The 27,456-nt window shown below is 37.5% G+C and overlaps 1 protein-coding gene and 1 long non-coding RNA gene across 4 annotated transcripts in view; one reads left to right on the top strand and one right to left on the bottom strand.

Annotated features, from left to right (window-relative positions):
* LOC135104964 (solute carrier family 35 member E1 homolog) overlaps positions 1–27,456 on the top strand; it is a 108,090-nt gene that overhangs the window by 50,799 nt on the left and 29,835 nt on the right. For 2 of the 3 annotated variants that reach the window (XM_064012794.1, XM_064012797.1), the window contains 2 exons: positions 11,987–12,112; positions 17,886–18,131. In XM_064012794.1, the coding sequence (XP_063868864.1) occupies positions 11,987–12,112; positions 17,886–18,131 (372 nt within the window). Of the gene's footprint in view, positions 1–11,986; positions 12,113–17,885; positions 18,132–20,058; positions 20,487–27,456 lie in introns of those variants that run through there. The other variant, XM_064012796.1, reaches the window with a different exon arrangement.
* Positions 1,279–16,627, bottom strand: LOC135104965 (uncharacterized). The gene is made up of 2 exons (XR_010270624.1): positions 16,561–16,627; positions 1,279–1,480 (listed from the first exon to the last, which is right to left on the bottom strand). It is a non-coding gene; the product is annotated as an uncharacterized LOC135104965 (long non-coding RNA).

Here is a 27,456-nt window from a genome sequence, read left to right as displayed (position 1 = left end):
GAAAGTTATGTTAAAAAATACAATAATAATATCAATATATTTCTGTCCTAAAGGAAAATAGTATCCATCATTGTAAAGAAGAGATTAAGGTGTCTAAAAATACACATGTTCAGGCACCTTTACCCTTGTGATTTATAGTTCGTTTACATTGTGTGTATCACCCACCACATTGGAAGAGCGGCCAGTTTCCATCACCTCTCCAAGGTTTACAGCATCTTCATATGATAGTTGCAACATCAATTGAAGTATTTTAATGCATAAAACATTAAATTCTAGTTATTCTTGGTCAGAAACATGTTATAAGCTCTAACTGGGCTTTATCAAGCTTGGGCTTGATAACAGCATTACCTAGTAGGTGGAAAAAAAATCACTTTAATTTAAGTGTATATAGCACATCATATTGAGAATGTGAAATTTTTAACTGGATCAACAAATAAAACAAGATAGGCTGTATATGCTACAGGCAAAGGAGTAGGATATGCAGTGGCTGCCAAGTTGGTTATTATTAGCTGGTACATACGTACATCTCACCAATTTCTAGAGACCTTTTTCCTCATTATTACTGATTATTATAGTTCCATTCTTTCACAGACATATTTGAATAGTGTTTGGGAATTACAGTGGAGGTGGCATTTCCCCCCACTCTGTAATGTTTTACATCTATTCAAATGTATCTGTGAAAGAATGGAACTAAAACAACCAGTAATAATGGTTGAAAAGAACTCTAGAATATTAGCACCACTTTTTCCAGATTGATTTTGATACTCTTGTCAATTAAAGTCGTAACCACAAGCACAAGACTCCATAACCTGATTCCAAACTAACTATAGTAGTTGGCAGCTAAGAAACATTTCTAGTATAGTTTTGAAAACTTTCGAAAACAATTATTGCATTGCATACATTTGCAGCATATCTATAACTCCTTCATCTTGTGCATCAAGCTGAGGAGGTGAGGCTTTCCAGAGTTGTTCCCAGAGACTGACAAACTCTGTTTACATGCCTGTCTGAGGAGAGGCTCCCACCCGCCTGTACTCCAAATACTAGAGATTAGAGAATGTGCAACCCCAACCACAGATAGAAAAATTATACACATTGTGTCTCCTTCCCTGAGTTTAAAAATGCATTTGCAAAGTTAATAAGAGGAGATACAACATGGGGCTTGGTGTTGGGATTTACTAACACCAACATTTAAAAAATTGGGTCTAGGTCTGGCATAGTGGTTACTTTACTCACAAGACACTGGCATCCAGTGCAATTGGTGGTAATGACACATTTGGGTACATGAGACATATTTATTCTCCAAGCACAGGGCACAGTACAGGACAAAGTTACAGGGCACAATTTTAAGGCACAGGTAACACTCATAACGTGTCTCACACTGGCTCTGAGGGACACAGCATACATGTCCCTCCTCAGTCATGTCCAACTGCCAACTGCCACCCACGCCAGGGCTCAAGGCATGACGTCTGGTTTGCTGCACCTGGAAGTGCAGGCAGATGAACATATGCACATACATACACACACAAATGAGCCTGACTTTTGTCATATATAGATGAAGAGATGATCAGGAAGATGATTATCTCTCTGATTAGACCTAGACTGGAATATGCAGCTGTAGTGTGATTGCCCAACAAGAAAAAGGATATAAGGAAATTGGAGAATTCAGAGAGCAGCAATGAAGATGGTACCAAGTATCAGGGAGAGATTGGCAAGGTTATATCTACCAATGTTGAAAAAAAGGAGAGAAAGGGAAGACTTGATTGCACTATATAAAGCATGTGAGAAAGTGGAGATGGACTGGAATGATTTGATGGTTTGGGATACACATGATACTAGAGGACATGGAAAGAGGCTAAAGAAGAGAGCTTGTTGGAGAGATATCAAAAAGTATAGTTTCCCATATAGAAGTATAGATGTATTGAACATTTTGGATAAGGAGATTGTAAATGCAAAAAGTATACATGGATTCAAGACTAAGTTTGTTATTAAAAGATATGAGGATGAAACAGCATGAGCATAGTTCTTTCCCATAAAGCACAACTAGATACAACTAGATAAATACACTCCCACACAATTACAAGCATTATATACAGAAAAAACAATTATACTATATTGCATTACTTATATATATAAATACATTAGTATATTCCCTGGCATAACACTATCCTTTGCCCTTGAAAAACAGTTATCCTTGACTCCTTAATCTAGACCTAACCTAGATTATGACATAGGCTGTGTTCACATGAGGTGTTTTTGACCGCTGCAGCCACTGTGCCACTGTAATCATACACACGAGACATCTCCAACTGCAGCACCCACCGTGACATTTGTGTGCATTTACCTAGTATTTACCTGGTTATATTATACTGGGTCCGAACTAAAGCTTATTTGTCTTGTCTCCATACGTACAGTTATCCAATTTCTCTTTAAATTTGTTCACACTAGCAGCTTTAACCACCAACTCACTCCATCTATTCCAGAAATCAATGCTTCGATATGGGAAACTATATTTCTTGATGTCATTGAGACATTTACTTTTCCTATTCTTTTTTGTATGTCCTCTCATACATCGTGTTCCCTCACCCATATGCATCTCCAAAACTTGTCTGTCTGCCTTTTCCATACAGTTTATTGATTTGTACATTGTTATCAAGTCTCCCCTTTCTCCATTGTTATTAATCTCACTTCTTACTGTCGCTCTTCATTAATCTCTTTTCTTACAGTCGCTCTTCATAAGTCTTTTCCGTCAATTCTGGCACCATTTTCATTGGTGCCTCCTGAATCCTTTCCAGTTTCCTTATATTCTTCCTGTGTGGAGACCATACGACTCCAGCATACTCCAGTTTGGGGCATATCATGGTTGTGATTATTTTTTTCATCATATCCATGCCCATGTAGATAAAAGCCTCTCTATGTTACTTAACATCCTATATGTGGAGCCAAAAATCCCACTTAAATGCTTCTCTGGTGACAGTGTGTCCTGTATAATCACCCCCAAGTCCTATTCTTTATTACTTTTCATTATCATAGCTTCACCCATTTTATAGTTCACATAAGTCTCCTCATACTTTTCCTATTTTCCATCACATGACATTTCTTAGAATTAAATTCAAATTTCCACTTTAGGCTTCAAGCCTAAAGGAGGAGGCAGTAGGCACCTGCCAAAATGATAATTACTCCCAGTGAGGTCTAAAGCACTGGATCAAGGGGTGCTGTGAACTTATCATTAAACCCAGCTGTGATCTTACTGAACATTTCCCTTTGTATCTCACAACACAAGGGGGCAGTCACAGCCTGCCCTCTAAAGACAACTCTCTTCCTCCACACAAAACTACATGCACCTAATAACACACACACCCTTCGCTCAAAATTTCAAAATTCATGGCAACTCCTACACCACCCTTGGAGTCCCCATCTGGGGAGGGGACCACAAATGTCCCCAGGTTGAACTGCCCTTCTGATGACGACCCTAAGTGTCTTGACACCCCCCCTCAACTTTTTCTTCATTAACTTCTGCAACTCTCGTGGTCTAAGATCTAATTTTCAATCTGTAGAACACCACCTCTCCTCTTCTAAACCTCATCTTCTTTTCCTCACTAAAACTCAGGTGTCTGAGGCAACTGACAGTAGCCCCTTTTCTGCTCCCTCCTACTTTCTCTATCCTCATTTTCGATCCAAAGTTGGATGTTGCGTTTATGTGTGCAATGACTTAACCTGCTCTCGTGCCCACGCTCTTGAATCTTCCAAGTTTTCCACCATCAGAGTCACTCTCAAACTAAATTTATGTGTGCTGTATACTTCTCACCTAACTCCTCTGACTTTAAAGAAATTCTTTGACTACTTAACTTCCAAAGTGGAGCACATTCTGACTCTCTTCCCTTTTGCAGAGATTTCCATTCTTGGAGACTTCACTGTTCACCACCAGCTTTGGCTTTCCTCTCCCTTCACTGTGACCATCCTGGTGAATTAGCCTTCAACTTTGCTATTCTCCACGACCTAGAGCAGTTGGTGCAACACCCTACTCATATTCCTGACCATCTTGGAGATACGCCCAACATTCATGACCCTTTCCTGACCTTTAATCCTTCTGCTTATGCTGTCACCCTCTCTTCTCTGTTGGGCTCCTCCAACCACTATCTCATATCTGTATCTTGTCTTATCGCTCCAATTCCTCCTCAGGATCCCCCTAAGCAAAGGTGCCTCTGGCATTTTGTCTCTATTAGTTGGGGGACCTGAGGAGGTATTTTGCTGATTTTCCTTGGAATGACTACTGCTTCCGTGTCAGAGACCCGTCTTTGTATGCTGAGTGCATAACAGAGGTGATAGTGTCTGGTATGGAGGCGTACATTCCTCACTCTTTTACTCAACTTAAACCTTCCAAACCTTGGTTTAACACAGCTTGTTCTCGTGCTATACATGATAGAGAGGTGACCCACAAAAGGTACTTAAGCCTTCCATCACCAGAATCTCATGCACTTTATATTTCTAACCGGAACCATGCCAAGTCTGTTCTCCAACTAGCCAAAAAGTCCTTCAATAACAGAAGGTGTCAAAATCTTTCAAGATCTAACTCCTCTTGTGACTTCTGGCATCTAGCCAAAAATATCTCCAATAACTTTGCTCCTTCTTCTTCTTTCCCTCCTTTATTTCAACCAGATGGCACCACTGCTATCACATCTATTTCTAAAGCTGAACTCTTCACTCAAACCTTTGCTAAAAACTCTACCTTAGACAATTCTGGGCTTGTTCCTCACTCCCCTCAAACTCTTTCAGCTCTGTCTGTCAACATCTACCTTTCCTTCTTGCTGGAAGTTTGCCTACATTTAGCCTGTTCCTAAAAAGGGTGACCATTCTAATCCCTCAAACTACCGTCCTATTGCTTTAATTTCCTGCCTATCTAAAGTTTTTGAATCTGTCCTCAACAGGAAGATTCTTAACCTATCACTTCACAACCTTCTATCTGATCACCAGTATGGGTTCCGTCAAGGCTGCTCTACTGGTGATCTTCTGGCTTTCCTTACTAAGTCTTGGTCATCCTCTTTTAGAGATTTTGGTGAAACTTTTGCTGTTGCCTTGGACATATCAAAAGCTTTTGATAGAGTCTGGCACATAGCTTTGATTTCCACACTACCCTCCTACGGCTTCTATTCCTCTCTCTGTAACTTCATCTCAAGTTTCCTTTCTGCCTGTTCTATTGCTGCTGTGGTAGACAGTCATTGTTCTTCTCCTAAATCTATTAACAGTGGTGTTCCTCAGGGTTCTGTCCTGTCACCCGCTCTCTTCTTATTATTCATCAATGACCTTCTAAACCAAACTTCTTGTCCTATCCACTCCTACGTTGATGATAGCACCCTGCACTTTTCCACATCTTTTCATAGACGTCCAACTCTTCAGGAAGTAAACATTTCACGCAGGGAAGCCACAGAACGCCTGACTTTTGATCTTTCTAAAATTTCTGATTGGGGCAGAGCAAACTTGGTATTGTTCAGTGCCTCAAAAACTCAATTCCTCCATCTATCAACTCAACACAATCTTCCAGACAACTATCCCCTCTTCTTCAATGACACTCAGCTGTCCCCCTCTTCTACACTGAACATCCTCGGTCTGTCCTTTACATATAATCTGAACTGGAAACTTCACATCTCATCTCTAGCTAAAACAGCTTCTATGAAGTTAGGTGTCCTGAGACGTCTCTGCCAGTTTTTCTCACCCCCCCAGCTGGTAACTCTGTACAAGGGCCTTATCCGTCCATGTGTGGAGTATGCTTCACATGTCTGGAGGGGTTCCACTCATACCACTCTTCTAGACAGGGTGGAATCAAAAGCTTTTCGTCTCATCAACTCCTCTCCTCTAACTGACTGTCTTCAGCCTCTCTCTTATCGCCACAGTGTTGCACCTCTAGCTGTCTTCAACCACTATTTTCATGCTAACTGTTCTTCTGATCTTGCAAACTGCATGCCTCCCCTCCTCTCACAGCCTCTCTGCACAAGACTTTCTTCTTTCTCTCACCCCTACTCTGTCCACCTCTCTAGAGCAAGAGTTAACCAGTATTCTCAGTCATTCATCCCTTTCTCTGGTAAACTCTGGAACTCCCTGCCTGCTTCTGTATTTCCACCTTCCTATGACTTGAATTCCTTCAAGAGGGAGGTTTCAAGACACTTATCCTTCAATTTTTGACTACTATTTTGGAACTTTTCTTGGACTGGCATCTCAGTGGGCTTTTTTTTTTATTTATTTATTTTTTTTTTATTTAATTTTTGTTGCCTTTGGCCAGTGTCCCTCTTACATAAAAAAAAAAAAAAATTTCCAAATCTCTCTGTAGCTCCTTACAATCCTTCTGGGAGGTATGCAGAAAAATTCATAAAAGTTCCCCTTAAAGTTAAAGCAACTCATAACTTTCAAATTTTCCTCATAGACTTGTGAGTTATGCAGAGTAACTCATAAGGCAACTCCTAGCTGTGAGCTGAGTGATTACCAGCTACTCATAAGAAGGTACTATGTGGTGTATCTTCCACTACTAATAGCACTAACGTTTTGTTAAAAACACTCTTATAATGATAATAAAGATATGGTGGTATGTTGTTATCACTTTAAAGTGAAATATAGAAATTTTGTTAATGCAATAATTGCAGAAATGAGAATCTATCAATATATTATACTTCAAAAAGAATATGTGTGGATTTACTCTAGCATCAAGCACTGCCCACCTTAGCTCAGAACACAGGTCATAAGAAGAAGTCTACTGAGTACCAACTAATATTACCAGTAAACCTTGCTAGCATAGCAGTTATGTAATCTACACCAGGAGCAGTGTGGCCTTGGGCCACACTGCTCCTGGTGTAGATTCATTGGGTCTACCCAGTACTTGGGAAGCACACATGCGTGAACAGTGTGCCAGACATACGATTCAAGTGAATCACCTTCACTCCCTTGTAATGGCCATTAAATTCTTATAAAACTTTGAATTAAAGTTTTTCAAGTAAAATCTAACCAAACCTAACTAAAATGCTTTGGCATTGTGGTACCACAAGTTGTTGTTGCTCCACCATTATCACTTGTGATTAGCTCATAAACTTCTTAGGAGTTATCTCCACACATCATAACATATCAACACACTAGCAGTACTAATAACTTGATGCAAACTTTTCTGCATTACTCATATTGTTTGAAGGTTTATGAGCTGTATCCAGCTCATAACAGACTTATGACCTTTTCTGCATACAACTCCTGGCTCTTTATGACTCTTAGCAACTTTCCATCATCAGCAAACATATTAATGTAGCTATTTGCATATCATTTATGTAAATCTGAAACATAATCGGTGCTACTACAGATCCTTGTGGTATTCCACTTGTTACCTCACTCCAGCTTGAAGTACTATCTCTGATTATTGTCCTCATTAACTGTCCTCTAAACAGTCTTGCATCCAACTTAATATTTTGCTTTTTAATCCTCCTACATTTCCCAGTGTCCCCAATAGGCTCATGTGTAGAACTTTGTCATATCCAGATATACAACATCCACCCATCCATCTCTTTCATGCACCACATCCATCACTTATGTATAAAAACTCAGCATATTTGTAACACACAATCTTCTGTCTAAATCGAAATTGTTCATCTGTAATTACCTCATTTTCTTCCAAATACTGCACCCATTTGTTTTTATTACAATTTTATAGAGTTTACCTGTGATGCTAGTTAATGATATTGGCCGGTAGTTTAGTGGCTCAGCTTTATCACCTTTATAGATAGGCATTATATTGGCTCTTTTCCATTCTTTAGGCACTCTTCCTTCTTTCTTGGCTCCACCAGTTGGTCTCTACATTCCTTCAATACCTACCCTAATACACCATCTGGTCCCATTGCTTTTCTAACATCTAAGTCACTCATCAGTTTGTAGATTTCATGCTTTTCCACCTTAATTTCATGTAACCCCTCATTTGACACTTCATCTGTAGGCACTACAAAATCTGCTTTCCTTTTAAATAGTACAGTTGAGCTGTATGCCATCCTCTTCACTTGACCATGTTTCCTTTCCTTTCTCTTCTCTTCCTTCACCATCTTTACACACTCTTACAACTCCGTCTCTCTCCCTTTTTCTGTCCACTCACCACATCCACTTGTCCAGGAAATACAAGATTGGCTTTTCTATTTATCAGTTCACTATAAAACAGTTACCTTCTGTTGGATGCCCAGCCACATTGGTACTACAGGTAATGAACACGCAGATGCCCCCACATGTTCCGCAGTTACATCCCCAGGCCATCTCTTTATACCATGAACATCCCAGTCACTGATTTCTACCCACTACTCAAACAGTTCCTTTATAACCATTGGAAATCCTTCTGGTCACGCCTGACAACCAATAAACTAAAATATGTCAAATCTTAAATCTCATCCTGGCTAGACTCATCTCATAAGAACAGACACTGGGAAACTGCACTTGTCCATCTCCGAATTGGACACACACACATCTTACACATTCTTACCTAATTTCATATTCTTCATCACACTATTCAAGTGCTAATATCTCCAGAACTATGTGGCTGATTGTAACGAAATTAGCACCACGTGATACCACAGCTGTATCAATTTTATATGATATAGCTTTTATCTCCCTTCCATTGGGTGAAGTTGATGGGTAACTTGCAAAAAGTAGAAGGGTGGCAAAAATGGGATTTTGTCTTTCCTGAAATTTTCACTTTTTTTTTTTTTTTTTTTTTTTTTTTTTTTTTTTTTTTTTTTTTTTTGCCTCAATAAGAGTAGACACATACCACTAAATGCAAAAGAAAATTTCCCTACCCAAAAGGTATATAGCACAACCATTGGGATCTCATAAAGTTTTGAGCTAGAGTGATTTGGCAAGTTTTCAATGTGCATAGTGCTTCCATTGTTGCATTACTGATAGCTTTGCTCATCAATCCCCTTCCAGGTGTTTTACTGGTATCCTGCTATCATGTTCCTGCTATGCAACAGCACTCACTAGTGCCTCCCTTCAGCTGTGTACCCTTTCCTGGAACCCAACTCTGTCTGATATTCTATCTGAATCCCGTTCTTTTTTCTTAAATACTTTAATACCCTTCCTTCAACATACCTGCTTTCTCCCCTTCTCAGTCCACTACATTTACAATAGTGCTATATGGCCACTGATTAGCACACTTATGTCTTTCAATCAACATTAGCACTTATTTACTTATTGCTAACTGAAATTGACACCATCTGATTTTATTTGACTTAATGACATCTGTGATTTCCTTTGATTGGATGATTTTGAATTCCATTGATAAACTTGATGTTAGTGTAATACCACCCTTTAATCAAAATGTATACCAACCTTTAACTTTATTTCATGAATTTACGAAAATAATACAATGATTATTTCACTGAATTACTTGAAAGAACAAAAATCTAAATTTAAAGGTGGAAAAAAATTCTGACATTAGCCAAGACATTGTGCAATATTCATACAGTGAGGAACAGGTATTCTGCTACATAGGAAGTATAAATGCTGAATAAATCCCAAAAAATTTATAATTTGTTTTTTTTTTAATTTGCTGATAACTAAATCCATATGCAAGAATCAAGAGCCATGTGTATATGTAATTTATTTCTTAATTTTCATCTGTTTGGCAAATATTATGAAACATTTTTAACAAATCATTTATATTTCCTACATTATTATGTGCTCATAATTAAGGTGTTTTCAGTTTACCTTGATCCGTTTCAGATCACTGATCTGGCCACACAGCCTATGTTCTATTTACATCTTGATCTGGATTTACCCTGATCTGGGTCTGGAGGTGGGTTATAGCAGGCGACACTTGCTGAAGTTGCTGATAGCAGCCATATTAGCAGCTGAGCAGCCTCTACAGTGTGCACAGAAGGTTTTGTCACCAAAGAGCCAACGACATTTCTTTTCACAATAAGTGGAGGCTCACAACTTCGTTCCTTAGAGATCGTTTGTCCGACACATTTACACCAGTAACTGGCAACCCCTACACAGTCTACTGCCTGCAGTTAGCCAGTGGTAGTCAAACTCAGTAGCCACTTGGCTGCGATTGAGAGATTATGTTATACGTTCACCTGATGCCCCCAGGCAGAGCCAAATTGATCCTTTATTTTGCTTCCTACTACCCTCATAAGACAATCTTGAAGACCTGTACACTTATTTACTGGCAAGTTTTAAAGGATCCAAGGCTGACAGCTCAAGAATTAAAGGTAAAAAATTACTGGGAGATGTGTCTCTGAGGAGTGTTCAGCATATGTTCCATGATGATTTGGGATGCAAGAGTTACTGTGCCTGCAAAAAGCCACTGTTATATGCACTACAGAAGGACAAGAGAACCAAATTTTGAAGAAATACCCAGCATGGAATGAGGAGCAGTGGAAAACTGTGCTATGGAGTGATGAGACAACTTTTACTGTCACTGGGAGTCCCTCACCATGAGTGTACTGCAGGCCAGGCAGCAACCCTCTTGGATCCTAAGTACACCTCCAAGTTTGTTAAGCACCCAGCATCACTTATGGTTTGGGGCTGCTTTACTTATCATGGAGTTGATGAATTGTTGATTCTTCCTACAAACGAAAAAGTTGACCAAAACAATTACTTAGAACTTTTGAGTGATGTGTTGTGTGATTCTTTTGAAGAAACACAATCAAAAGTGTTCATGCAGGATTTGGCTCCTGCATGTGTTGCAAAGTCTGTTACACAATGATTGACAGACTGTAAGGTTCCCTTTTTTTTTTATTAGCCTGGAAACACCCTAAATATCAATCTGATCGAAAACTTATGGTCAGAAATGGACAGTTGCACAGCATGGACACGTCATTTGTTCCTAAACCTGAGGCTGCAGTCAAGCAGCTGTAGGCCAACTTTTCACCAACTTCCCTTCAAAATCTTGCATCAAGTGTCCCTAAATGCTTTAAGGAAATTGTAAAGAGGAAGGGCAATGCCAGTAAATACTGATCATTTTGATGATGCTCATGTATTTATAATCTTTCTCCCTGCCAAAACACTTTTTTTTTTTTTTCAGGTGGTGACAAAACTTTCTGTGCATACTGTACTGAGGACTTAATTAGGGGAATACACTGCAAGAAAATGGCTGATATGCCTTAGGAACAAAATAAATGGTAATGAATCATTGCAAAATGCTGCTGTGGTCACAGAATGTGAGTAGTGGTGGTGACAGATACCAGAAACAAGGGAGGTATTACAAGCCACACCAAGCCCTGGTTTAATGGCTTCTGATTGTAATTACGTGGCCATTACCACCTCAGTCAACGACTACATGATGAGGCAAGGGAAGATAATACTTGTTCAGTCGAAAATTATACATCTCTACTCTGGATGTGCCTCAGTAATGATGTCAATAGTGTCAGTGTGCAGGCCAAGCTAGCCTCACCTTATGTCTGAGTATTTTCTGATTTTACCATTTTGTACTTCACCACAGCAAGTATTTTCAGCATGTATGAAAAGAGAGCCTTTTGTGAAGCTTTATTATACAACATTTATGGCTAGGCATGGAACCCAGTCTCGTGGTGCCTGAGTAGACATGTGGCTGGGACTCAGTGGTGGCTTTCTCAGCCCAACTTCCTCAGGAAATGTACTCGTACAGTAGGTTGTAGTTCTCATTGACACATCCTTAGAGGACAGTGGTAAACATCAACAGTTGTGACAGCTGAGCAGTAACATACTTGTGTTGTTATTGTTTCGATCAATAATGGCTGTGAGCATTCTTTTTACCCCGAGTGAATCCAGATCAGATCCAGATCCAGATCAATGATCTAGAGCTGATCAGTGATATAATAGAAGATGCCTTTAATGCCTTTTAGACACCAGTAGTATATTTGTAGTATATTTAAAACATGATATTTACCACTATTTCTTTAACAGGACAACATGTAAATTGAGATTTCAACAATGTAAGACTTTGTTTTGTTCACATACAGTTATATCACTTCTTTTCTATCTTTCTGTCCTACAGGTCCTAACAGACACAGGAATCCATCACCTGCGTCTGCTGCACCTGTTGGGCTGTCTGGCACTTTTCATGTTCCTACCAGTTTGGGTTTTCACCGATGGACTTAGCATCTTCCAGGATGAGAGTCTGGTACTGTGAATGTCTTGGCTTACAAGAACTGTACTATATATATATATATATATATATATATATATATATATATATATATATATATATATATATATATATATATATATATATATATATATATATATATATATAAAGTTTTCTCTTTTTATTTTTATTTTTTAAGTAATCTGTATTTTAACTTTGCATGAATGTAAACATGGCAATTATGCTTCATTCATTCAGGCTTAAATCAAGCAAGATGCATGATTCTAGGTTTGGTAATTTTGGATAAATATAGGGTATTATTGGCAACTTGAGAATATTCTTATTTTAATAGGGTATATCAGCCTTTTTAGCCATTTTCACCAAAACTCATTTAATCATTTTGAAATTCTTATTGTAAATGTGTCTTAATGCTAAACTTAAGCTGTCTGAATGTGATGGCGATATCTGTTAAAAAAAAAAAAAAAAAAAAAAGATAATTTAGTCCATCTACCATATACAGAATGACATAATTATGACTTTCCAGAATTGCTTTAAATTTCGTCTTATTAAAACTAGAATGAATACTTTTAGAGTTTTATCTGACTTTTATATATATATATATATATATATATATATATATATATATATATATATATATATATATATATATATATATATATATATATATATATATATATATGCTTGTGCAATTTTTAGTAAAATTGATAACTTTTGTGTTTTTTTATTTTATTTTATTTATTTATTTTTTAATTATTTTTTGTTTGTTTATTTATTTTATTTATTTTTTTTATTTATCTATTTTTTAATTAATTAATTAATTTATTTATTTTTTTTTTTTTTTGTCAAAAGTGAGAAATTAGAGGAAAATTCAACTGAAAGATTTGGCAAAATAGAAATTCCGATCAGACTATGATGTAGGATAATAAATGGTAATCACTTAAAAAAAAATAATGAAGTTAATTGGTTGAAAATTAGTTGGAATTGTTAAAAATGCAAAATTGAAAAGTTGCTTCGGAAAAAACAGGGTGCAGAAATGAAAGTCTCTACAAAACTGCTTTCCAGCCCAAAAGAAGTTTTAAGGCAAGTAAAAGAGTTCTCTCTAGAAACAGTGTTGTCCATCTTCTTGTCCTTCTTGAGGCCCTTGTGAAAAATGGAGGTGTATGGCAGGCTGAGACAGCAATGAAGATTTCTGGTGATGTAACCACTGTTGTACTCCATTGCCACAGCTACTAAGAAGTCATGCTTTCTTTTTGTAGCTCTAAGGTGCTTTGGGCAGTGTAGCCACCCTGGAAGAATGGGTGTGAAAAACCTCTTCTGCTTTGGAGCACTTGAACGAGGAGCTGAGGCCTAAGCCTGCTGGTGTTGGTGGTAATAGCATTCCATCTGTTTCTTGCTGATTTTCATCTTTCCAGCAGCATGCTCTTGCCATGACAAAGGCCTCCTTCCTCTTCTTACATAAGGCACTTGTTCTTGGCATGATGAAGCCAAGTGTAAATGTTCAGAGGTAAGAATAATGAAAAGTTTGATAGAGCAAGGTGCTACATCCTCCTCTCACTTGGAAATCCTCAAGAACATTGGTACCGGTAGGCCCAAGCCCTGAGGCAGTGAGGGATGCCATTTGTTCAGAAAGATGCCATATTTTGCAAGATAGAAAAATTATAAAAATACAAAAAAAAAATTTAGGGGAAAAAAAACATGAAAATGTACATGTTTCCTATGCTTCAGAGTGGACCTTTAAATGCTGCGACTAAGCAAATGTCCCTTTAAATGCCCCCCTCGAGGCTATGAAAATGGCCATGGAACACTAAAACTTTATCTCTGAAACAGAACATTGGTAGATTTTTTTAAGCAAATATATCATTTCACTATTTTTGACAGAAAACAGGTAAAAAAAGGCCGATATACCCTCTTAAGTAACTTTCAGTATGCAAGTTTTTAAATTTATGTATAGAATTACTTTTCCTTGAGCCTGATATATGAAAAAGAATTAGTATTTTTAACCAAAATTGTAAAATAGATTCACTTAAAAATGTAGAAAAAAATGAAGTACAGGTTGACTATCATTAATCCAGCATTGTTGGGACCTGTATTGTGCCGTATTAGTGAACTTACCAGATTAGAGGGAAGTTTGGTTAGAATACACTTAACCCAACAGTTAATTATGCCATTCTACCTTTAATATGCCTATAAATCAGTACAAAATGGTTAATAAGTGGGGCAGTACCAATACCACTTTTTACACAGGTACCAATACTGCTACATAATTTCTGGGCAATACTGATAATATCAGTATAGCGAATACTGTTAGCAAAGAAACTGATCAGTTTTTCTTTGTTTCTTTGTCATAAACTGTCAAAGAGTCAATGCTGTATAATTCACACAAGCTTCATGCAGACACACACTGCAGTTAACTTTTTTCCAGAAGTTCAACCCTCTCTTTTATGGATAATGTACAGTGTTTGCATTTCACACAAGAAGCATTTCCTTTATTCACTGGAACCATGGCTGGAGCTAAAACTGATAAATCAATAAAACTGATAAATCGATGATAAATCGAGAAAAACAAATTGGAATGACTTTCCTGTGTCTGAAACTGATGCCAGCTGATTATGCAGCAAGTACAGTAGCGCCAACAAACAATAATGGCATCAGGTTGGCGCAGTGACCTGGAAAATTTGAAATTATGCTGGCTGAAATTAATACCGGATTAGTGATGGAACCAGATTAGTGATTTGCCGGATTAGTGACAGTTGACCTGCAGTAAATAATTGAAAATCTACTATTGATCCTGATTTTTTTTTTTTTTTTTTTTAAGATTTTTACATTTTTTTAATTCTGATTTGCATGCATTTAGTTTTTTACATTGCCTTCACAGGTACAGCTCTTTATTTTATTTCAAGAATTGTTGATCCATATTGAATATGAATTTGTCTTGAACAAAATCTACAATTCCATGAATGGAAAAAAATGTTTATGATACTGAACTGAATTTGCAGTAATAATTTTTGATATATCTGAACTTTTGATGAATTAAGATGATATTCTCAAAATGATATGCTTTCTTTTGGAACATACATTAGTTAGTTTATTGCAGGGATCACTACCCTATTAAGTCTGAGAACTACAATGCTCAGATTAGGAGAGTTCAGGGCTGCAACCTCTATGGAACAAAAAAAACAAACTGAAATTGCAAAGGAACAATGACAGTTTGTTACTAATGTGACAGCCAATTGTGTCTGCAACCACAAGAGATGTACTAATATCATGTTGAAATGAATGTGTTAGCCAAAGAAGTACATTAGAAAATTAATCCCATAAGACATACAATAATTCTAATCTCACTTTGGTGGGCTGCATCTCTGTACAAAATGAACAAGTGGATGGGGACTATGAGTGGCCCTCATGACTGCTGGTTTGGGATCCCTGGTTTAGATACTTGAATGTAATTAGGTTTATTGGACTGTACATATTTCATGCGTATAGGAATAGAAAGTTAGTTGTCAGATTGATACAGGTCACCCATCACTAATCTGGCATCATTTGGACCTGTAGGGTGCCAGATTAGTGATTTTGCCAGATTGCAGAGAGATTAGGTTACAATAGACTTAACCCAACAGTTATTCACGTCATCCTACCTTCAAAATACCCCATAAATCTATACAAGTTGACTTATACATAGGGTTGTACTAATACCATTTTTTCCTCTAATATTTTATTTCTGGCTGATATTGATAGTATCATTACAGCTGATACTTATAGCAAAGAAACTGAGTAATTTTTCTTTCTACTTCTATATGTCATAAACTTCCAAAGAGTCAATGTTGTATGATTCACACAAGCTTCACACAGACACACCACTCAAATTTTTTCAATTCAACCTTATCTTTTATGGATAATGTACAGTGTTAGTGCTTTACACAACAAGAAGCATTTCCTTCATTCTTTGGAGCCATAGCTGGAGCTAAAACTGAGCAGTGAACCCCCAGTTCATCATGGGGTTAAGTTCAAAAGGCACCCACAAAGTACTAAAATCCACGATATATTGACTGTGGTTCATAAGAAAAAAAAATGTCAATAAACCACTCACCTCCTTGCAACAGTAATGGTGATTAACCACCAACTCAGTGAATTAGGAACACGCACTGTCTGCACAACACAAAGACCAGCACCATCTGGCAATACAGTTTGTATGTTTGTACAACATTTGCATAACACACCAAACTACCACCACCACCACCACAAGGATAACAACCCATACACAACATCAACTGGTGACAAAACCTGCTTCTGCACAGTCATCCAATCCAACTGCCACCCAACAGTAACAGCAATGTACAGCACTCACACAAACACACCAAACTGCCACCAATCCAAGTACACCAACCCACAAACAATGTGAGAGTGGCAACAAAAATTACTGCTTGCATGGCCAACCAACCAACATCAGCTGGTGCCCACTCTACCTGCCAACAGCTGACTGTTGATGGTGATAGGCTTGTGTGAACCACACATTGCTTCTGCCTGGCTCCCATCTTATCAGCAGGCAGTGTTGTCAAATATACAGTTGCACCTAAACCCTCTTCTGGGTATTTCCTCAACCCACGCCACAATTTAGCTTGTATTTTATCAAATATAATAGCCGATTTTTCCACGAGAAAATGGGATTTCCAGCATTGTTAAAATAATTAGGTTCCAATGAAAAAAATGAAAAAAAGTGAATTAGTGATAACTGAATCACGATAAACTTGGGGTTCACTGTAAATGGAGAAAAACAAATTGGAATGGTTTCCCTGTGTTTGGAAGTTATGCTAGCTGGTTATGTAGCAAGTACCTTCTTGACCTATTTCACAGCATAATGCTTCTTAGGTCATCTACTCCTTACTTTTGTTATTCTCGTATTGCTTCTCTTTTACTATTACACTGCTTCATCAGTCCTTTTTTCCCCAACTCTGTGTTAATACATTTTATCTTTCCAACAAAAAGTAGTAGCAGCAGATTGGTGCAGGGACCTGGCAAATTTGAAATTATGCTTGCCAAAATTATTGCCAGATTAGTGATGGAACCAGATTAGTGATTGCTGAATTAATTGACTGTCAGACTGTATTGCCAAGTACAATATCCACTATACCTGATAGAACCTAGTTGTTGTGTTGGATGAGTCAGCATTATATAATGACAAAATTTTGACCTATCATAGAAAAAAAATAATAATTTAATGATAGATCATTGAATTCATTGATAATGTAGTCACTGAGTTGCCAATGATGTCGGTAGTAGATTGAATTATCTTGATATATGTGAGAACCTTGTTTTTCTTGATGGATTTTTGTTTATTGGTTATTATTGTGTTTTATGCTTTTTAAATTACTATAATTGTGAAAATGGTGTCAAACATATTTCTACTACTACTACTACTACTAATAATACTACTGATAATAATAATACTACTAATAATTATCATTATTATTATTTTTATTATTATTATTATTATTATTATTATTATTATTATTATTATTATTATTATTATTATTATTATTATTATTATAAATATCATAAAGTTGCAGATATTTGGTTTCTTGACTTGTCTTGGATTGTGCAGTTTGCTTATGTTATGTCTGGATGAATGAAATATAATTAAATTACACATATATATAAAGTTAAAACTTGAAGCAATGCTCCTAATCCAAAAAAAATAGCATAAAATGGCAACACTTTAACTGTAATAGTCTCATATCATATATTAAAAGTAGGTAGTTAAGATTACATGGTGACGTTGAGTTCTCATTAGCTGGTGAGACGGGATCCATGGGAGACTCTGACACTGCTGCTTCTTGATGGAGGGCTCAACTGGCTACAGAACCTAGTGGCATTCACCATCTTGCACCACGTGACTCCTCTCACATATGCTGTTGCAAGTGCCACGAAACGAATCTCCATCATCACTATTTCTCTCTTGCTCTTGCGTAACCCTGTCACAATGCCAAATGTGGTGGGAATGTTCATGGCCATTGTGGGTGTCTTGGGCTACAACAAGGTATGTTTATGCTTTGTGTATTTGTGTATTAATTTTGTAAATATTTTTTTAAAGTATCAGTATGCTGTTGCTAGACAAGTGAACGATGCATGATGGAAACAACTGTAAAAGTGGACCAACCATAGTATGCACATGTACATATTTGTGTGTATTTACTGATTGTAATATGCTGGATTTAACTTAAGCTGTGAAGTATCCATGATTACTCTCATCAGATTTAATTGTAAAATTATTGATGTACAGTACCTTATTTACTCTGTTCCACTTTCATATCCAATCCATTCTGATGCAGTGCATTAGTTGCAAAAGATGTATCCAATGTGGAAATTTCCATTTGTATCACGCACAATATCAATGCGTTATTGGTTTGTGTTCTGACTTGTATATTATATTGTATATTGTAATTGTAAAGTCATATTTAGGGGTAATTAAGGTTAACCAAGTACAAACTAAGTATTAGTTGTTAAAATAAGTAAATGGGAAGTGGAGTGAGTGGATTGCAAATAGCTTTTGTTTTTTGATGTGGCAAGGAGGCAGCAAATCCCCTGCTTGGTCCACTAACCATCACAAGCACAACAGTCCTATTAAGAGTTCCTTGAGATTACCAAAGGTTCAAGAAACTTCTAACATGTTTTGTGTTGCACTAGTTGGGTATAACAACATACCCAAAGCCATTCTGCAAATTCAAGGATGTGAAATTAGGACTTTTCAGTATCCTGGGGTCAGAGCTGAAGCCCTTGACCACAATCGAGGATTAAATCAGGTGTTAGAGTGGCCTCACAAACTAACCATCTTGTCCGTGGGGAGTATTGACATAAAGTGGGAAATGAACCCCAGGCACATAACGGAACACATTCAAGGCACAACTAGACAAATAGAAAGCCACTGTTCCTCTGAGGTTGTTATTGTGCAAATAGAACCTAACCTAAAATTATCACAGAATTGAGGCCTGGAGGAGTGAACCAAAGCACATATGACCAGCTAACCAGGTCCTTCAATATGGCATTAAAAAGAATCACTTCCTAAGCTTAAGTTCCACCTTTTATAAAAGACATCTGGCAAGAGATAGTATACACTGGAATGGGACAGGTAGGGGACATGTGTCTCACCACATCAGGCAGTTCATAAACTAAAAGTGGAGAATGAGGTCTTGGGTGCATTTAGGATGAATTAATAAATTAGAATCCAACCTGAATGGAAATCTAAACACCCATTGAGTTCATTTGAACTGGAGGCTCAAGGCAAAACAATCCACAAGCAACAACTATTAAAGAAGGTAATGAGCTAATAGGCAGTGACCAAATAAGTTTAGGTAAATAACAGAGGATAATAGAATCTTTAAAGGAAAAATGGAGTAGCTATCAGACTACTTTCAACCAATTAGAAGCTACACTGTTAACTGAGAAAGATTCTGAAGGCTATGAACAAATTCTTTCAGAATATGAACAAGAAATAAATTATAGTGAACAGTTTACTAAATTTGAAGATCAAATAGAACTAATGAGAAGTAATTTACTCAACAACACGCCCCCCACTTCCACAATCAGAGGCCAACCTACAGTCACGGTCATGGAAGATATGACTTGCCTATAGAAATCAGCGTGTTTGGTGCTCACAACTCCCATGGCCAAAGAACTCCAGAAATCATTTGTATCAGTTTCTAGTGACTTCTGGCATCTGAGCTACCTGTTCCTCCCCTCCCACACCCCTCCCTTACCTCAGTGCACCTCAGGCAGTCACGTAGAAGTGTGATTTTTGCATTCATTTTTTTCACTGGGCTTCTTAATTTTGTGTCCAGCTTCTTTTTTCCCCACACACACTACCTTTACTGAGCATTTGATATGAGTGAAACAACCACAAGCAAAGAGAAAAGGGCTAGGATAATTCCCCTAAGAGAGGAAAATGTGCCAATTAAAGAAATTTGCAGGTGAACTGGCCACCACAAAGCTACTGTCCTGCACATCTTGATGGCCTCTTGTGAGCTCCCACCAGGCAATACACCACCTCCCAAAACCCCATCCTGGACCCTCTAAAAAGACAAGTGAAGGGACTGATTTGTTGCTGAAGAGGGAATTGATAAAAAATCTCTTCATCTCAACCTCAGAATTGATCCAAAGGCACTTTCAGCTGCTAAAAACATGAGCCAACGAACTGTACAACATAGGCTGCAGAAGGACCTGGTTCTTCCCTCTCACAGCAGTAAAACCACTTCTATCATCCAAGATGAAGAAAAAATTAGTTGAATTTGCTAAGAAATATGAACACTGGAAATAAAAAGACTGGATGAAGGTGTTATTTAGTGATGAAAGCTCCTTTCATTTAGTGAAAATGTGTCACGAGCCCAGTGAGATCCAACAGGTTTGCCTCACAGTACACAATTAAAGTGTGAAATGCCCTGATTATGTTATGGCCTTGGAATGTGTTAAGTGGTGGAGAGGGTGTGGGGTGGGGAGGGATTGTACTTCCTGCCAAAAAATGTAACTACAGTATGTGTGTCATTAATTATCTTGAAATGGTAAAAGAGCACATGTTACCATTTTTTGAGAAACATGAGGGGACCACTTTTATGCATGACAGTGCCCCCTGTCATAAAGCTAGACTGGTGTCTGAGTACTTAAAGAGGGCTAATGTTCCCATCTTGGATTGGCCTGGAAACCCCAGACCTGAATCCTATAGAGAACTGCTGGGATTACCTCAAGAACCATGTCACTCCACAGATGACCACATCCACCAAATAAATTCATCCTCCTTACCAACAAATTATATCAATGCCAAGGGTCAACTAATCAACTTGTGGACTAAATTAAAGAAAAATAAATCCATGTTAGAACAATATGACAATATCATAAGAAATCAAACTGCAAGTGATTTCATAGATAGAGTAGAGGAACCAGTAAATCATAACACTGGCCATTACCTTCCCCATCATGTGATACAGAAAAACTCTGTCACTATACCAATAAGCAGTCTAAATGACTGTTTGTATAAAGGACCCAATCTAACTGAGAATTTACTTGACGTGTTGGTGAAATTCCATCTGATACCATGTGCCCTGGTAGCTGACATATCAAAAACATTCCTAAGGATAGGTTTAAAGGAAGGAGACAGAGACTTCACAAAGTTCTTATGGCCAAGAATAGTCCTTTGGATGTGTACCGGTTTAATTACATCCTCTTTGGCTCATACTCAAGTCCATTTCTGTTATGTTCAATCTTACATCATTTTGACAAAGCTGGTTGTCCTGAAATAGATCATGCATTTTACATGGACAATTTACAAATAACAGTAGACACAAAGGAAGAAGCGGTAAAAGGCAACAAAGGAATGTTTAGCCGCTAACATGCCTCTGCAGAGTTGGAATAGTGACTTTAAAAGTCCTACAAAATCTTTTTAAGGAACAACTTGAATCTGAGTTATCCATAAGGCAAAACTTACTGGGTATGGTGTGGGATGTGAATGGTGATAGAATAAATCTACACCAGCCTCAGTATCCTGAACAAAATCTGACTACAAGATCCTTACTAAGCCAAATATCTCTCTTATTTGATCCCTTGGGTATAATGAGCCCTATAACAAGAAGAGGGAAAATGTTAATGTGAGAAGCTTGGAAAGAGAAAATTAGTCAAGATACCATCCTCCCAGAATATTATTCATGTGAGTGGGAAAGAATAGAGGAGGATTGTATTGTAGAAACTGAGGTCTCCATCCCCAGACAAATCCATTTAAGCTAAAATGACAGTGTACAGTTTCACATCTTCTGTAACACATTCTCAAAGACATATGGCATTACAGCCTACTCAGTCACAGATAATCATAGTGAGTTGACAATGTTGAAATCATGAACCCTGCCTCAATTAGAATTAATGACAAAAGAAATGGGTACTTAGTTAGCTAAGTATTTAGTGGAAGTAACCATGAAAGATGAGCCTGGGAGTAAAGGGATAAACCCCCTCTTTAACCCCGAAAGGACTGAGGGGGAGTAATTTGACTGTACCGCCAGGACAGCAGGTTGAGATCAAAATACATAAAGTAGCTTGTTTTCGCATGCTTATTACTCTTAACCTAAAATGAGCAAGTGGAAGAAAACAGTACTCTCCCCACAATCAACTCCTTCTCTTTTGAATGGTTTCATCCAGAAGTCTATAGTTGCCATGATTACAGAGATATCATGAGTTGAATGTGTTGTCAGCATACTCTAAGCCTGGCTCAGCCCACACGTCTGATTGGTTTGCCCCCGGCTGTGACTTTGGAGATTAAGAAAACATGTTATCCACAATTTTTCATACACTCCATACCCAGGCATTTTTCCTGCCCCCATGCATTACAGTGGCTGATTGTGGGGTTTGCTGACCACATCAGACTGGTTATGGAAGTAAGGAAATGCCAGGGCAAGCAAGCCAAATCGGATGCACTGGAATCACATTCCTGGGAACTGGCTGTGATGGTGGCTAGCTGTATATCAACAATCCTTGCTGTCTGACTCAAAACCAGTGTAGTCATAGCCTGGCTAGCAAATCAAGTGGAAAATAACATAATTTGGCTTTATTTTAATAAGGACATCAGTCAATGTCCCCAGTCCCTTAGCGGCAGGACATCGATCAACGTCCCAGTTCCTTTAGGTGCTAAGCAAGTAGTAATATGGGCTGACATTGAAATCTGTTTACACTGGATAAATAAAAGCGAAAATAAGAATCCATATATGAAGAATAGAGCAGAGAAAATGCTGCCAACACAAAGGCACTTCAAGTACCACCATATTCCTACCAAAGAAAACCCAGCAGATCTTTTCATAAGGGTATAACATTCCCCAAATTATTAAAAACAGGCTAGAATTGTTCCACTTGGCCTTTAGCTATGATATTAAAATTGTATCCTGATGAGAATGGTATCATTAGAATGGCTGAAATTATGGTACAGGGACAAAGAGCTCTCAGAACTATGAATATACTAATTCCACTCTCAAGTGCTCTCCCAAACCTATCCCAATCAATCCTGTTGAGGTCAGTAGACCTGGAGGGTTACTTCAGGTTCAGGAGAGAACAGATACTGAGGGGCAGACCAGGCCATCCCATGTAGCTTCTCAAAGGTCGCAGGAGAGGTGGAGGAGTTTAATCTCAAGTAGACATATTACCTGAATATAGAATCAGGTAATGCCCAGCCTCATAATTTGGAAATTTACATTTGTTTCACATACAATATCAGTGCATTTTTTATTTGTGTTGTGATTTGTATATAAATTGTAAAGTCATATTAAGGGGTAATTAAGGTTAATCAAGTACAAACTAAGTATTAGTTATTGAAATAAATGAGAAGTAGAGTGGGTGGATTGTGAATAGCTTTTGTTTTTTGATGTGGCAAGGAGGCAAGGACATAGCGAATCCTCCTGCTCGACTCAATTGTCGCTCACTAGCCATCACAAGCACAACAGTCCTATTAAGACACATTCTTGCTTCTTTACCGCTTTCCATTAGTTAAATTTGCTAAGTTAACAAGAACTTAGAAGTTGGAACAATTGGATATATCAAGGAAGCTCTTGTCTTGGTTATGAAACACAGCCAGCCTCTGGTTTGGGATACCAGCAACCATCACTCATCCTTGGCTGTCTACATAACTCCCAGCTACATGATCTACAGCTAAATTATCATATATTTATGATTATACTAAGTGATGTTTTCTGTGATTATGCATTAGCTGAGAGGCAATAGGGTGAATGAAACCATTAAATAGTTCCCACATCCATAAAAAATGCATGAATATCCACATTTGTTGGTGGAAAGGAGTCTATATCCAAGCCCATTACTCACTACACATTCCATTAAATAACTTGAATTCCCACTACTTGCAGAATCAGCAATGTAAGTACCTGAAGTGGGCATCTGTTTATTACTATGTTATTTTGTCACTAATGAAGTTTCTGTATTTTTCAGCATTGAAGATGCTATTTTTTTCCTAAAATAAGGTGTCTGTCCATGGAAGACAGGACAAAACTGAAGGAAAAATGTGAAGAAGCATAGAAAAAAACATTGAAAAGACATAAAAAAAATAAATAATTTTCATACAAAGTTGTGGGATTACATATAATAAGAAAATGGTTTTGGCCGGAACAATCAAGCAGGAGGTAACTGCACTCCAGCAATTTTTTCGTTAGTCAGGAGCAATGAAGGACTAGGGAGGACAAAATGAAGGCTAAATTAGATCAATCTAGAAAGGTAACTAGCTCAGCAAAGGCGAGGAATAGCTTAAGTGTTTACTACACGAATTGTAGAAATATTTTTAATAAAATAGACTTGCTTAGAGGAATGGCATGTGTAGAGAACCTTGATATCATTGTTTTAACAGAAACTTGATTAGATATGGCAGGAAAAGTATTTAATCCAGATGTTAAAGTAGATGGTTATACATTATTCTATAAAGACAGGGAAAACAGGAGAGGAGGAGGCATTGCACTATACATTAGGGACACATTACAGTGTTGTATTAACAGTAGAATTAAAACAGATAGCAAAACAGAGTTGATATGGGTAAATATTAAGGAAGGATCACAGTCAGTAGTACTGAGATTAGTGTACAGGCCACCAAACAGTACAAAGGAAATTAACACCTCACTATGGCAGGAAATAAATAGAGCAGGAAGGTACAGTCAGGTATATATGGCAGAAGATTTTAATTTTAGGAATATCAACTGGAGCCTGATGGTGGGTAACAGGGAAGCAGAGGAATCTCTTAAGGTAATTCAGGATAATTTTTTAAAACAGGTAATTGTAGAATCCACAAGGGGGAACAATATTCTAGATTTAATTCGATATATAATTCTGCTGTGGAGAAATTTCTACCTAAAGGAGGAGTGAGATGTAGAAAGGGTAAAGAATGGTTCAGTACAAAATGCAAAGAGGCTAGAAATCATAAATCAAATGTTTTGAATAGATGGAAGAAGAGGAAAACTGAAAACAGATGGGAGGAATATATTGATGCTAGAAACAAGTACATTGAGATAATAAGAATGAGGAGAAGAAACTATGAAAGAGATATAATAGATAAGTGTATAAACGAACCCAAACTACTCTTCAGACATTTAATGGGAAGATGTAGAAGAAGGAAGGTGTGTCAAGATTGAAAGTTGAATGAAAAATCTATGATGATGCACAGGACATGGTGGAGGTTATGAACAATAGTTTCAGATTGGTATTTACTGTGGAAGGGGAGTTTGATGCTGGAAGGGATAAGTTGGTGAGGAATATACTAAGTACACTCCCAGTCAGTTATGAAGAAATACTTAAGATGATGGAAGAACTTGAAGTAAATAAAGCAACTGGTCCAGATGGAGTATCAAACTGGATATTGAAGAAATGTAGAGAACAACTGGCTGATAAAATTCACAGTCTAATGGTGACATCACTATCACAGGAAAGAGTAGAAAAAGATTGGAAGAGAGCAAATATTACACCAATATTCAAAGGAGGAAATAAGGGAAATCCATTAAATTATAGACTAGTGTCCTTGACTAGTGTTGTAGGAAAATTATGTGAAAGAACAATAAAGATGGATGGAACACTTGGAAAGAGATAAAGTTTTAGTAAATTATCAATTTGGATTTAGGAGGGGATGATCATGCTCCATGAACTTATTGTCCTTTTATTCAAGGGTAGTTGATATTGTGCAGGAGAGAGATAGATGGTGTCTACTTAGACTTGAAGAAGGCATTTGACAAAATACCATACTGAAGATTACTATAGAAGATAAAAAATTATGGAAAAATTGGAAGACTGCTGGAGTGGATGGAGAATTATCTGGATGATAGAGATATGAGAATTGTAATACAAGACTAAAATTCATCTCAGCTGAAGTAACTAGTGGTGTCCCACAGGGTTCAGTAATGGGACCGATAATCTTTGTGATACGTATATGTGAACGACATAAATGAAGAAATAGATAGTTATATGAACTTATTTGTGGATGATGCTAAGCTGATGAGAAGGGTAGAAAATGTAAATGACTGTATGGTACTGCAAGATGATTTAAATAAGATAAATAGATGGAGTAAATCTTGGCAAATGGAATTCAATTTAAGTAAATGTAAAGTAATGGAGTTTGGTAAGAGTAAGAAAAGAATACAATATCATTATGAGATGGATGGTGTGAAGTTAAAGAAGTCAAAAGAGGAAGTGGATTTGGGAGTAACAGTTACTGAAAAATTTGACTCCTGGCAGACACATTGATAAAATTACTGGAGAGATGATGAATTTGTTAAAAAAAAGTAAGAATGGCATTCTTATATTTGGATGAAGGAATGATAAAAAGTTGTTGATTTCCATGATAAGACCAAGATTGGAATGTGCGGCAGTGGTGTGGTCTCCTCATATCAAAGGAATATTATAAAATTAGAAAGAGTACAAAGAGCAGTCACTAAGATGGTTCTGGAGTTGAGTAAATCAACCTATGAAGAGAGATTAAGAATGTTGGAAATTCCTACCCTTGAAAATAGGAGAGAGAGAGAGAGAGAGAGAGAGAGAGAGAGAGAGAGAGAGAGAGAGAGAGAGAGAGAGAGAGAGAGAGAGAGAGAGAGAGAGAGGAGATTTAATAAACTTCTATAGAATGATAAATGGTATGAAAAATGTGGGCAAAGAAGGTTTTATAAATTTAGACACACAGAGTACAAGGGGACACAATAAGAAGTTGCAGAAAGTTAACTGTAGAAGAGACATTAAGAAGTACAGTAAAATCCCTCTTATCCGGCATCAATGGGACCACCGACATGCCGGATACTTGAATATTGCCGGATACTTGAATAGAAGTGAAATTATGTCCACAATCACCACCCTACACTCATGCATCTTACCATAACAAAGATCAGCTGATCTGATCAGCTGATCTGATCAGCTGCTTAAGTGTAAGCACAACACGCTTCCTCTTTTCTACAACTTTAGGCATGATGAAGGCGTCAGGCGATAAACAGTGCACACACGGTACTGAGTCACTGAGTAAACACAGTGCAGTGGGCTGCGGGTGGCGCGAAGCAGTGCGCTCTGGTGGTAAGGGGACAAAGTATGCCTCGTGCGGGAATTTTAATCGATTTTATGAGTACACATTGATTTTTTATTGATTTTAAGGCTCGGGGAAAAATGTGCCAGATACTTGAAGCTGCCGGATACTCGAATGCCGGATGAGAGGGGTTTTACTGTATAGTTTTCTTCACAGAAGTATGAACAAATGGAATGAACTCAGTGAAGACGTTGTAAATGCCAAAACTGTCTGTGCTTTTAAGACCAAACTAGATAGATATAGAGATGGGATACTATGAGATTACTCCCCTCCTGTAAACCACAAC

Source organism: Scylla paramamosain, chromosome 11, assembly GCF_035594125.1.
Source record: "Scylla paramamosain isolate STU-SP2022 chromosome 11, ASM3559412v1, whole genome shotgun sequence".
NCBI classification, from domain to species: domain Eukaryota; kingdom Metazoa; phylum Arthropoda; class Malacostraca; order Decapoda; family Portunidae; genus Scylla; species Scylla paramamosain.
The sequence above is the reverse complement of the archived record's forward strand: the minus strand, read 5'-3'. Positions and strand labels throughout refer to the sequence as shown.